The 14,114-nt window shown below is 50.1% G+C and overlaps 2 protein-coding genes across 6 annotated transcripts in view; both read right to left on the reverse strand.

Annotated features, from left to right (window-relative positions):
• Positions 1-6,357, reverse strand: part of LOC133356092 (neuropilin-2-like) — a 29,439-nt gene extending 23,082 nt beyond the window's left edge. Inside the window, exons 1-2 of one of the 3 annotated variants that reach the window (XM_061573517.1) lie at positions 5,974-6,356; positions 5,084-5,258 (exon numbers count right to left, since the gene is read on the reverse strand). In XM_061573517.1, the coding sequence (XP_061429501.1) occupies positions 5,084-5,258; positions 5,974-6,055 (257 nt within the window). In that variant the 5' untranslated portion in view covers positions 6,056-6,356. Of the gene's footprint in view, positions 1-5,083; positions 5,259-5,973 lie in introns of all 3 variants that reach the window. The other 2 variants (XM_061573516.1, XM_061573518.1) reach the window with 2 other exon arrangements.
• A 2,372-nt stretch (positions 6,358-8,729) lies between these two features.
• Positions 8,730-14,114, reverse strand: part of LOC133356128 (partitioning defective 3 homolog) — an 81,849-nt gene continuing 76,464 nt past the window's right edge. For all 3 annotated transcript variants that reach the window (XM_061573520.1, XM_061573519.1, XM_061573521.1), the window contains 2 exons: positions 13,688-13,815; positions 8,730-12,494 (listed from right to left, as the gene is read on the reverse strand). In XM_061573520.1, the coding sequence (XP_061429504.1) occupies positions 11,903-12,494; positions 13,688-13,815 (720 nt within the window). In that variant the 3' untranslated portion in view covers positions 8,730-11,902. The remainder of the gene's footprint in view (positions 12,495-13,687; positions 13,816-14,114) is intronic.

Raw genomic sequence — 14,114 nt, forward strand, 5'->3', positions numbered from 1 at the left:
AATATTTGTTCCTGTGACAAGGACACAAAAGCAACGTTTGTGGGGAATAATATCCATTTTCTATACTTTTTAGGAATAATCAATTAGGAAATAACACTTATTACCCAGGAACAAAACATTTTTTGTTCGTTACACAGTGTAATTAAATGGTTTGCAACACCGGTTTGTACAGAACGTGCTTCTCCAGCTCTAAGTGTTTGAGTGTCCATAGATCGTTCCACACTGAAGCAGCTCCATCCGTGTCTGAGTGAGAGTTTTGCCTGTTTGCATATCTGTCAAGTCATACGGTTTACCCTATTCTTGTACGGGGAAATGTAGTGTTTAGGTCCATACGTACAACCGTTTCAATACGGGCAACATTTTTTTGCCTATTTGTTTGTGTTTCTCCCTTGCGTTGGGACTTTGTAGGATGAACGTTGATATTTATAAGGGCATGTGGTGACCAATGAGGTATGCATTGGTTTGTAATAAGGTGGATAAGGAGTTGACAGGGATGTTTGGGTTTTTACTTCAGGGACAGTGACACTGTAATGGTTTTGGGACTGGTTCACAGAGTTTCCATTGAAGTAAAAAAGTAGCGGTCGAGTGAAGTACAGCGACCGGGGCATTTAAACGCAGCGGTCCCACGTCTAGACACACTGAACACACGTCTAAACACCGAACACACGTCTAGACACCAAACACACGTCTAGACACACTGAACACACGTCTAGACACTGAACACTCGTCTACACACTGAACACACGTCTAGACACTGAACACTCGTCTAGACACTGAACACTCGTCTAGACACTGAACACTCGTCGAGACACTGAACACACGTCTAGACACTGAACACTCGTCTAGACACTGAACACTCGTCTAGACACTGAACACACGTCTAGACACTGAACACTCGTCTAGACACTGAATACTCGTCTAGACACACTGAACACACGTCTAAACACTGAACACTCGTCTAGACACTGAACCCTCGTCTAGACACTGAACACACGTCTAGACACTGAACACACGTCTAGACACCGAACACACGTCTAGACACTGAACACTCGTCTAGACACTGAACACACGTCTAGACACTGAACACACGTCTAGACACACTGAACACTCGTCTAGACACTGAACACTCGTCTAGACACTGAACACACGTCTAGACACACTGAACACTCGTCTAGACACTGAACACACGTCTAGACACACTGAACACTCGTCTAGACACTGAACACACGTCTAGACACTGAACACTCGTCTAGACACTGAACACACGTCTAGACACTGAACACACGTCTAGACACCGAACACTCGTCTAGACACACTGAACACACGTCTAGACACCGAACACACGTCTAGACACACTGAACACACGTCTAGACACTGAACACTCGTCTAGACACTGAACACACGTCTAGACACCGAACACACGTCTAGACACACTGAACACACGTCTACACACTGAACACTCGTCTAGACACTGAACACTCGTCTAGACACTGAACACTCGTCTAGACACTGAACACTCGTCTAGACACCGAACACACGTCTAGACACCGAACAGACGTCTAGACACACTGAACACACGTCTAGACACTGAACACTCGTCTACAAACTGAACACACGTCTAGACACTGAACACACGTCTAGACACTGAACACTCGTCTAGACACTGAACACACGTCTAGACACTGAACACACGTCTAGACACTGAACACTCGTCTAGACACTGACCACTCGTCTAGACACTGAACACACGTCTAGACACTGAACACTCGTCTAGACACTGAACACTCGTCTAGACACACTGAACACACGCCTAGACACTGAACACACGTCTAGACACTGAACACTCGTCTAGACACTGAACACACGTCTAGACACTGAACACTCAGTCTAAACACTGAACACACGTCTCGACACTAAACACACGTCTAGACACACTGAACACACGTCTAGACTCTGAACATACGTCGAGACACTGAACACTCGTCTAGACACTGAATACACGTCTAGACACTGAACACACGTCTAGACACTGAACACTCGTCTAGACACTGAACACACGTCTAGACACTGAACACACGTCTAGACACTGAACACACGTCTAGACACACTGAACACACGTCTAGACACTGAACACACGTTTAGACACTGAACACTCGTCTAGACACTGAACACTCGTCTAGACACTGAACACACGTCTAGACACTGAACATTCGTCTAGACACTGAACACACGTCAAGACACTGAACACACGTCTAGACACTGAACACTCGTCTAGACACTGAACACTCGTCTAGACACACTGAACACTCGTCTAGACACTGAACACTCGTCTAGACACTGAACACTCGTCTAGACAGTGAACACACGTCTAGACACACTGAACACACGTCTAGACACTGAACACTCGTCTAGACACTGAACACACGTCTAGACACTGAACACACGTCTAGACACTGAACACTCGTCTAGACACTGAACACACGTCTAGACACACTGAACACACGTCTAGACACTGAACACTCGTCTAGATACTGAACACTCGTCTAGACACTGAACACACGTCTAGACACTGAACACTCGTCTAGACACTGAACACTCGTCTAGACACTGAACACACGTCTAGACACTGAACACACGTCTAGACACACTGAACACACGTCTAGACACTGAACACTCGTCTAGACACTGAACACACGTCTAGACACTGAACACTCGTCTAGACACTGAACACACGTCTAGACACTGAACACTCGTCTAGACACTGAACACACGTCTAGACACTGAACACTCGTCTAGACACTGAACACACGTCTAGACACACTGAACACACGTCTAGACACACTGAACACACGTCTAGACACACTGAACACACGTCGAGACACACTGAACACACGTCTAGACACACTGAACACACGTCTAGACACACTGAACACACGTCTAGACACACTGAACACACGTCTAGACACTGAACACACGTCTAGACACACTGAACACACGTCTAGACACACTGAACACACGTCTAGAAACACTGAACACACGTCTAGACACTGAACACTCGTCTAGACACTGAACCCTCGTCTAGACACTGAACACACGTCTAGACACTGAACACTCGTCTAGACACTGAACACACGTCTAGACACTGAACACTCGTCTAGACACTGAACACACGTCTAGACACTGAACAGACGTCTAGACACACTGAACACTCGTCTAGACACTGAACACACGTCTAGACACTGAACACACGTCTAGACACACTGAACACTCGTCTAGACACTGAACACACGTCTAGACACTGAACACACGTCTAGACACACTGAACACTCGTCTAGACACTGAACACTCGTCTAGACACTGAACACACGTCTAGACACTGAACACTCGTCTAGACACTGAACACACGTCTAGACACTGAACACACGTCTAGACACACTGAACACTCGTCTAGACACTGAACACTCGTCTAGACACTGAACACTCGTCTAGACACTGAACACACGTCTAGACACTGAACACTCGTCTAGACACTGAACACTCGTCTAGACACTGAACACACGTCTAGACACTGAACACTCGTCTAGACACTGAACACACGTCTAGACACTGAACACACGTCTAGACACACTGAACACACGTCTAGACACTGAACACACGTCTAGACACTGAACACACGTCTAGACACACTGAACACTCGTCTAGACACTGAACACTCGTCTAGACACTGAACACACGTCTAGACACTGAACACTCGTCTAGACACTGAACACACGTCTAGACACTGAACACACGTCTAGACACACTGAACACACGTCTAGACACTGAACACTCGTCTACACACTGAACGCCCAGTGGCAGGCGGTTTCACCGACGCACAAAACACCTCCAGCTCGGAGTGCGACAGTAATTTCCGTACTCGCAATGAGATGGGAGGCAACATGCGGCAAAGCGTGCACCACCAATTCCATCGCCAACCGGAAGCCAACGTAAACTGATCCACACGCGTCTCGTTGTGCAGAACGCAAGAGACGAAGGAAAACAATTGTCAGCTCATACCCTCCCCGAAGGCGTGAATGATTCTATGATTGTGTTGTGCTTGGCATAGATTTGTGTCGTACTAGGATCCGTCTCTAACAAGGAAAGAGTCATTGCCCATACAGCCTTGGTTCAAGAAAGTCTGAATTGCTGATGAGACAATGTCAAAACCAGTCGAGTTTGCTTGTCTATATGTATAAAAAAGGGAAATTTGTGATTATGTGTGTCTGTTCAAAATGTTTAGCGTACTTCCCGACATGCAACAAACTTGAAATTTGCCATGTGGGTACTTTCCAGACTGTACACCATGTAAAAATTAGAAAAAATACACTTTAGTATTTGGGGGGGGGGGGCGCAATAATGCATATATTTTGCACGGCAAGTGAGCTGTGACGTCACATCTGTCATGTGACCCGTGTGCGGAAGCGTCACGCAGTGTGCCTGCTGATCGCGGCTAAAGTGAAATACAAATGTGTTGCAGGTCTAAGGCGTTCTTCGCACAGCATTGCTGCTTTATTATTTGAGTCGTTTACTACCGTACGCACCCTTAAAGTTGTGTTGTGTGTCTGCAGCAAGCGCGTGTGTGTGTAGGGAGCGGTGGTGTAGTGGTTAGCACGCTACGCTACGAACCCGGTGAACCGAGTTCGATTCCCGCTCACGGCCAACACCGATGACGATTATTTGAACCGGTCCTGGGCTGCCCCAAGGTCGACTCAGCCTCAAACGAGTAACTGCTGTGGTGTGTGAACATCGCCATCAAGGCGGCCGGGCGTGGTGAATCCAAGTCCCAATAGTCCGTGTGGCTGATAGGATGTATACAAATAATACAAATATGGCGAGGCGAGGTGTCTGCTCATGTTCGTTTCTGTTAAGGTAAGCAAAGCATATGCCGCACGTGAACATCGAAATAAAGAATTGGTCAAACATCCCCTTGCAGCGCCCTCTTCTAAAAACTCTTTGCACTCAGTTCGGCCTCCATTGTCAACCACTCGGCTTCACCTTACACCACAGTTCACAGGCGCGGCAAGTTGTCATGATGGACACCTACCGACATTCCGAAGTCTTCTCCACATCAAAGTGCGGGTTGAAGGTGACTGAAATGCGCTGGCCGCGCTCCGGGGCCTGCAGCTCCCAGCGGCACACCAAGTGTGGCGGGTAGTCCCTGGGGTATCCGGGGGACATGATGTACCCCGGGGTGGCGGCTGACAGCTTGCCCCCACAAGCTGCGGGCGGCACAGAGCACATCAAGCCTCAGCCATCTCCACACAGAGTGCCTCCCACGGCTCCCACGGCTGCGGTGTCCGTGTCACGGGCGTCTCTTGGACAACAGCATCACAGCAATTCAGATACAATATAAGTCTCTGGATGTATGTCCACATAACGCGCACGTACCAATTGGTATGTGACGTGGCTAGAACGCATCCAATCCAGAGTTCTAGGACTACATCTACTGCACTACGAGTCACACTTTGTGGATGGACACCGCTAATTCTGGATGGACCCAGACAGCGCTCGTCTGCACACCAGCCGCACTCATTCCGCATGGGCACGAGACATTCAGAATGGACAAATACCCCTCCCCCTTAAAGCCTTCACAGCCTGTTAGAGCAGTCACGAGGGGGTGGGTGGCCAGCACCACGCCTGGCCGCCTTTGTCTCCCCAGTGGCGATGTTTACACACCGCACCAGCTACTCGTTTAGTCGTGAGTCGAAATCTAACTCGGCTCATGTGCGCCACCGCTCCCGGCTGCGGGTGGTACCAACAACACGGCCGCGTGAAGAGCTCCGTGGCACGAGGTGGGCGCTGCAGGTGGGGGGCAGGTGGGGGGCGCTGCAGGTGCAGGCAGAGTCGGTGGCTCCGTGACAGCCACGGCTGGGCTGGAGGACACCGCCTCGTGCCCCCCCCCCCCCCCCCCCCCCACAGAGCCCCTGTTCTCACCTTCATCCTCCGTGGCCACGACAGCAGAAAAAGCGACCGCCACCATCGCGGTCGCCAGAAGCCTCCGAAGCCTCGCGGCCATCCCCAGCGCCCCCGCCAACGCGGCACGGACTTGTCAGGCCACGCAGAAGACGTCGGGAACGGTCCCCAAAGGTCCCTGGACAGAAGCCCTCGGCGCAGAGCGCGCGGAAAGCGCAGCCCCCCCCCCCCCTGTGTCTGGCGCGGGGGGCCGAGACAGTCCCAGTTACAGGGAGCTGGCAGGGGGGGGTGTGGGTCCCAGTTACAGGGAGCTGGCAGGGGGGGGTGGGTCCCAGTTACAGGGAGCTGGCAGGGGGGGTCCCAGTTACAGGGAGCTGGCAGGGGGGGTATGGGTCCCAGTTACAAGGAGCTGGCAGGGGGGGTCCCAGTTACAGGGAGCTGGCAGGGGGGGTCCCAGTTACAGGGAGCTGGGAGGGGGGGGTCCTAGCAGATGGCGCAGCTTGCAGCGTGGAGCTGACGGGGCCTCCAGGCGAGACAGCCCAACTCTCCCAAACCTCTCCCAGCTGCGCTCCTCCTTTGACGAAAACTCAGAGGCGAATTCGCTCTTCCCCAGAGCGAAGCGATGGGAGGGGAGGCGGGGCTGGAGGAAGTGGATGGTGACGATTGCACAAGACCTGTGGCATCACCACCACCACCCGCCGCGTGAGGCCACCACACGCACGCGGGCACACGTACACAGCTCCGCATATACACACTGACACACACAGATAGCTCCACTCACAGCTCCACACGCGGCTCCACACACACACACGCAGCTCCACACACACAGCTCCATTCTCACAGCCACGAAGTGGTGGGGCATTTGTGCCGGGCGAGGTGCACTTTGATGCTACGTGAAGTGTTGAAGTCAAGAAACAGACCCATGGGTTCACTAAGATTACTCGTAAATGCACAAACTCCACTCCGTTTCATCGGCCCGGCGCTCTGCTCGCTGTGAGCTTCGCTCCTCCGCCCTCCCCTTGTTGTTGGAGGGCGACTGCCTCAAACTGCTTAGGAGCGTTCTCGACAGTGCCGGATTATCCTCGTACCAAAAGAAGTAGCTACGGGCCCCGCACTTTCAAGGGCCACGCGCTAAATGCTTTCAAGCTATCAATTCCGGTTAAGTGATTCTGCGCTTTCTCTATTACTATAGTACGATACTGCCTTCAACTTTTATTAACGATTGGGTGTTTAATGTTAGCGATTTGTCTATTATCTGGCTGTATAGGAAATGAAAAAATACAAGTACTTTACGATGCAAGTTAAACATGTGTTTTCATATTAGTTTTTTTAGGGCCCCTATATAACATATGCTACAGGCCCCGCACTCGTTCTCGAACCTCCTCCACAGAGGCCAATCTTGACACCGCTGGTACCAGTAATCGGCAAGGCCTCTCAGCTCTACATTCTCCTGTACCACATCAGTCAATCTCTTCTCTAGCATATGCCTCGTCCGTTTAGCCCCCATATCCGGCCAAACAAAAGTTGTTTGGACGTGTGGTGGCTGGACATGCAGGTTACACGACCCAGCCAACGCAGCCTCACCTGCCAGAGGAGCTCACTGATGGGGCAGTGTCCATATTTTTCATGGATATGAGCTCCACACACATTCAGCTCTGGTTAAACCCAGAATGAGATGGTAGGCAGGCTGGGCTGAATGTTTTAAATTGGCACGGATGTTCCTTTAAAGGGGTCCACGTTTCACAAGTGTAGTGACTGTGATTGTCACTGTGTGGTGCCGGGCTTACGAAGCCACGGCGGATAATGTGTTGGCATTACGTGCAGCCCGCTTACTGGGCGTAGTACCTCCAGCCCTTTCGGGGCTTGGGTGAGCGCTGGCCAGCGCGGAGGCACCGCGAGCAGTGTGCGGTGCCGGTGAGGGAGCGAGGGGGAGCGTCAGCCAGCCAGGGTTACGTTGGGGCATGATACGCTGGTTGACCTGCCGACACGTGACCGGATCATATTGAAGGGGGGGACCGGTGGACGGGGGCCACTGGGCGGCCACGTGGTCTAAAAGATCTCTCAGGGAGCCTTTGGGAAAGAGCTCGCGAGATCTGGAAGGTGGGCGGGGCGAAGGGCGCAGCCAGCCCCATCTCAGGGGGATATAACGGGGCCCCCACGAGAGGCTCGGGGTTCTTCGTGTTGCTGGTGAAGAAGATCCACGTCGGGTAAAAGAAGCCTCTAGCCACGCGCTCCGGGACCCAGCAGCTCGTGGTCCGGGCCGGGATAGCGAACCGGTGTCTAGTTCTGATGTAGCATGGCTTGATGAGCATTCAACACCCAAGTGTAGGTTATGTTTATTTATTGGATAAATAGTGTTGCTCCCAAGATAACGTCTGCGACTCAGTTGGACTCACTACACAAGCATAAAGAAGGGAGGGCATGACTGTAGTCGAGAAGCCCCGTAGCTTAGTATGGAACGATAGGCCATGTAGCTCCACACAGCTTTACGCGGCCTCTCGACTGACTCGGAGTGAGACCTCTGCTGCCATAAAGGATCTAGTCCTAACACCATGATGGTGGTAGGGCTGTTGTGATGGTGGGGTGTTGTGCTGCTGGAAATGGAAGGTGGTGATGATTATTATGGAGAATGTGGTGGTAGTGGTGGATGTTTGGGGTCGTTATGGAGTTCTCGTACCTGGGGGTGGTCGAGTGGGGTCTACGGGATCTGGATCGACTTGGTATGCGCGGTCTCACCCACGCTAATTATGGAGCAGATATTAGACTGACAAGCGAGGTTGCATACTGTAAGTACTTTTTATTTAATGTTTGTGTTACAAAGGTATAAACGAAATGTTATGAATCTACATATTGTCAGTTACACGTTTATGAGAATAGGCTGCCATATGCCTATCGATTCACGCTAATTAACAACTGAAGCCAAGGTATGATGTTAAACTACGCCATCATTAGACGGCTGTAAAAGCGTTCTTCACTGAAAGGTTACAAGCCTACAACTTGCGTACAACTTACACACACAACTGAATAAAACATACCTGGGTAATAAGTGGGAATACAAGTGATCACGTGTCTATGGATATAACTTTGGTCCTCGTATGGTCCCTGCTGTGCGTGGCTGTACGGATCTGTGCCCACGGGGCTCAGCATGCACGGTTATCACGAAATGTTATGAATCTACATATTGTCAGTTACACGTTCATAAGAATCGTCTGCCATGTGCCTATCGATGCATGCACGGTTCTCACCGCATACCACGATCAGACCCATCCGTGGCATCTTGGAGAATACAAGATACATAATCAGACAAACTCGCCTCCCTCACACATCTGTCCCTCCAAGCAAATAAAAGTATTTTTACACATTCCATTAGCAATAACTTTGGGAGTACATAATTTCAGCAGCATTGGTTCAGTTTAACACGTAGGCTTTCGCGACCAATATCATCCATTAGAGTTTTTGTTGGGTTAGATCGCGTAAATATGTCGTTAAATCCGCCACCACCCGACACAGCCAACTAGTAAGGGTTGTCACGTAAACAGAACGTGGCCAATTCGTCACTAGTACTGCATACCGGTGTGTTGGAGAGCCAAGCCACAACATTTACAATCTGAGTGCGACGTTTCGCCAGTAATTACAACTAGCTTCATCAGGCGACAGCCAGATTTGTGGAGAAGTCCACCTGTTTCGTATCTCATATAGAGGCGTAGATGTGGTGACCACGCTTCTGCGCTCTTGCGCAAAGTGGGGGGGGGGGGGAGGGATTACTGAGTCAACCTTACATTATGCATGCGCATCATGCGAGCCCTTTGATCTTGTCCTTACTGTCTATTGTGCGTACTAAAATAGCCGTACCAACGGTAATCCATATTGAAGTACGCTGCCCTTTGTAGGCATGCATTTAAATAATGTATTATTTGATGATTCGCTTCCACGCAGCACTAAGGCGGTAGCTATCCGAACGGTTAAAATAATTTTATTTCTTTCAATTTCGATAGATTATCTAATTAGTCTTGGCCAGTAGTAGCCGGTTTTGCACAGCACTTCAACATTATCAAAATTAATTGAGTGTCTTTGTTGGCACGCGTGTTCTGCTACTGCTGACAGTTGTATTTGGGAGAATTTTATATTTCTCTGATGTTCTTTTAGTTTCGTGCTGATCATTCGTCCTGTTTGCCTAACAACATTTTCCACATGTGCAGTTAATCCTGTACACACCTTCTGTTGATAGCTTCGGTATGACATCTTTTGTACTAGAAATAAAATCTGTATTTTGCGGGAGTAACTGATAAACTAGCCAGATATTTGGAAAAACAACACATCCCAGTCAGATTTGGCACGGTACATAAAATACAGAAATTATTTTATGTAATTACTGGCGAAAAGTCGTACTCAGATTGTAAATGTTGTGGCTTGGCTCTCCAACACACCCGCTGTGCTGTACTAGTGACGAATTGGCATGTTCTCTTTTCGTGACAACCCTTACTAGTTGGCTGTGTCGGGTGGTGGTGGGTTTTAACGACACATTTATATATTTACGCGATCTGACCCAAAAAACCTTTATTATGGAGCATTGGTTCAACACAAACTCTGGAACGGCTTTGACATTCAGCGTCTCATCAGCAATCAGCCTTGCTTGAATCAATACTCATCATCTTGATTTGAAGCTTTCGTGACTGCAGGAATCCATACTCTTTGGTTCTTTCGGTAAAGCCACGTAGGTAGAAAATCAAATAAAGTCATCACCTGATGACGGACGCTTGTGTTGCGCCCGAAACGTCGTGATTTATTTTATTTTATACCTACGTGACTTTACCGAAAGAACCATTGAGTATGGCATACTGATGTCAGATATACAAAGACAAAAACCTTCTCTAAAATGATACACGGCCACAAGGCCACGTAGCTGATAGGATGTGAATAATTATACTCAAGAGTGAATAATCACGTTATATATTTTATGTGGAGGCGGATTGTATGCTTATTTATTTATTTCAGCATAGAGTGACCCTGGGAAGTCATCGAGCGCTCGTATCCTGAACGAGCAAGGGCGTCGTGAGGGCAGAGCTGACCACCCCCGTTACAAAGCACCTGGTGACATCTTTCACTGCCTTTTAACAACCACCCTTGCCAGGCCCTCCCACACCTGCCAGCCAACACAATTGTGATTTTATGCTCATGACACGAGGCAATGATGCTCATCTTAAGTTTACAGCACCGAGACAGTGGGGGAATTCCAGATTCCAGTGGTGGGTGCGAGTCTCTCCATAGGACAACCACTGTTGACCTTCCCATAAAGTGGTACTAATTTGATCAACCCCGGAGGGAGGATGGGCTGCTTGAGCCCCCAACAAGGATTTTAACTTGCGACCTTCCGAATGCGAGCCGCTCGCTATGCTGCTGAGCAGCCACCTGATCAGCTAAATTTCTGAGACCGTTTGTGTTGCTTTCAAAACAAATGATGGGACATGGCCTTACGTGTGCACTATCTCACATGTCGAGACGCACGTGGTTTCGTACCTCATTGGCAACCAGTGCAGCACAGCAATGGAAGTGATGAGAGGAGGCAACAATCCAAAACCAAAAAATTGACGGAGGGGGTCCATTAAACAAGATTACGTCAAACTACTAGAAAGTCATTACACAGCAGCAGCAGCACCCTACAAACAGCTGCCAGGGCCCACGACCGTACAATAGAAACATGTAAAAACTGTATTGCTCCCAAGGTGAAACAGAGCTCACGCGATTGGCTTGAGTGCACTACACTCATCACATCACCACCTTTTCCACTCTAGACCAAACCGGGACGTAATTTTCAATCAGCCGAAGTTTATCAGAACTGCAAAGTATATTGTGACAGAGTTACACATAATACCTCCAGATCTGCAACCCAAACATGGTTGCCAATATCCAGACTGTTCTGGTCAACCCAGACAGGTGGCAACCCTAACTGCTAGACCGCTGCTGTCTGGCCCCATTGAAAGTCCTTGGGCTTCAACATGTGACGGGCCTTGGGGGGCTGAAAGCCAAACCTAGCCAGGTCCTGCTGCTGGCCTGCGTGGGTGGCCTGCGTGGCCGGTGGGGACTGCTGATGCTGCTGGTGGTAGTGGTGGTGCCCCCCTCCAGCACCCGCCGAATGGAAGCGGGGAATACGCGTGAGTTGCGCAGGAGAATTCTGGAGTTCCACCGAACGGCCCCCGACCGTGGGTCCCGTCCGGCCAGGGCGCCCTGTGTCCCGCTGCGAAGAGGTGGCGGCACGGCGCTGTAGAGAGCCCGTGGAGAGGATTGCGAGTCGAGGAAACCCCAACACGCCCATCCCTGCGGGCTGCGGGACGCCTCCCGCGGGTCGCTCCGCGTTGCGCGGAGGCTGCTCCGCCTGCTGCTGCTGCTTCGCATGTCGGGAGCGGCTGGAAGGAGCTTCAGAGTTGAGCAATGCAGAGGGCGGTGGCTGCGTGCGTGATGCTTTGCCTGGGTCTCCTCGAGACGGTGAAGTCACTTTCTCTGCTCGGGCATCTTCTGCTGGGCGTGATGCTCGCTTGGTTTGCCTGAATTACAAACACTCACAGTTGATCTTACAAACAGGTGGGTTTTTTAAATGCATGAATTAAAAAATTTCACCTGGACAATCCCTAGAGATGCAACATCCAATGTGCGTGGGTATCCAGGGTGGCGATTGACTGGTGCCATATTCACTGTGTAAATACATGCTGCAAAAGTTAGAGATTGAAAGGTGTACGGGTCATTACACGTTTGCTGCGCGTGTTTCAATCGACACCCTGAGAGGCTCCAACTCCACGATTATCCAAGTGAAATACTCAAATGCAATGTCAAAAAATTATTGCCGTTTACCGGTAACTGCATGATTTTTTTTTTCAAATAATGGTTACCAGTTTGCTGCATGCACCAACGAAGGGAGCTGCAGCAAAACAATGGATGTGCAATCCAGAGGTCGTCGATTACCAATTTGATTTATAAAAGTGAATTAAATCCCTCTCGCCTCTGTCCACCTAGCAGTATTAATGTGGTGGGGTAAAGGTGGCGTGTAGTAGGGTAAAGTGTGGGTATGCCTACCCCGGCAACCCAGATTCAATTCCTGCTCACGGTCAACACCCTTGACGATTATCTGAACTGGTCCTGGGCCTCTCCTAGGTCGGCTCAGCCTTAAATGAGTACCTGGTGTGGTGTGTAAACATTACCACTAAGAAGACAAAGGCGGCCGGGTATGGTGCTGGCCACCCACCCCCTCGTGTGCTGTGCTGGCCTTCAAAGGTGCTGGCTAAAACCACTTGCTCCTCCAGTCTTTTAAGGTTATACATGGGATCTTTGTCTTTGGTCCTTTCACCACCAGTGGCCTGAGCAAGCAATTGCAGGGCTGCACCTTTACTTTTTAACTGACAAGTGAGAAACGAAGGCAAATGTACCATGCAGAAAATGTAATACGAGATAATCAGTGTATTTATTACTAAAATTATCCTGAAATTAATTAGGTTCGTGAATTCAGAATGGGTAAATGATTCTTATAAGTTTGCAGATCTTCATTTAACAACCCTACACCGCACCTTCACAAACCACCGGTGTTCACAGGCTATACCCGTGCTTGCAAGACCATGGTAAAGTGCACACAGCAGTGTGTCTGGAGTGTGCTAATTGTCCGCAGAACACGGCACAGCCCGGTCTGTGCCGAGAGGGCTTGGAAGAGCTGCGGCAAATCCAGCAGGCAGTTGCACGGGGGCCTCACCTGGTGGGGGAGGAGACACGTCTCTGAGGACGAGGCAGGAGGTCTCTCATGTCTGGGAAGCGGCTCCGGCGCTGGGCATCCAGCGGCACCGAACTGCGGCCGCCCCGCACCTCTGAGCCAGATTGCGACTGGCGGATGGGGCCCCCCGTGGCCACGCGAGCCGCAGGCGGCAAAGGAGACCACCCCCGAGGCCAAGGACACAGCAGCAAGCATGCATTCACCACGCAACTACAGCGCCGCTCGTTTTATACAAACCCACAGCACCCTGTGCATTGATCCTTCTCGTGCCTCTAAATAAGCAGACAATACGCCTCCACATATATGTCACCACATAAAAAATAAAATGTCTTTTTACATATCCCATTAGCCACACGGCCTCAATTGCAAGAGTGATCTGCAAATGTTTGGGTGTAGCAGCCTCTATATA

The sequence above is a fragment of the Lethenteron reissneri genome, chromosome 7 (genome assembly GCF_015708825.2).
Source record: "Lethenteron reissneri isolate LAM-NWPU_2019-01 chromosome 7, ASM1570882v1, whole genome shotgun sequence".
NCBI lineage: Eukaryota > Metazoa > Chordata > Hyperoartia > Petromyzontiformes > Petromyzontidae > Lethenteron > Lethenteron reissneri.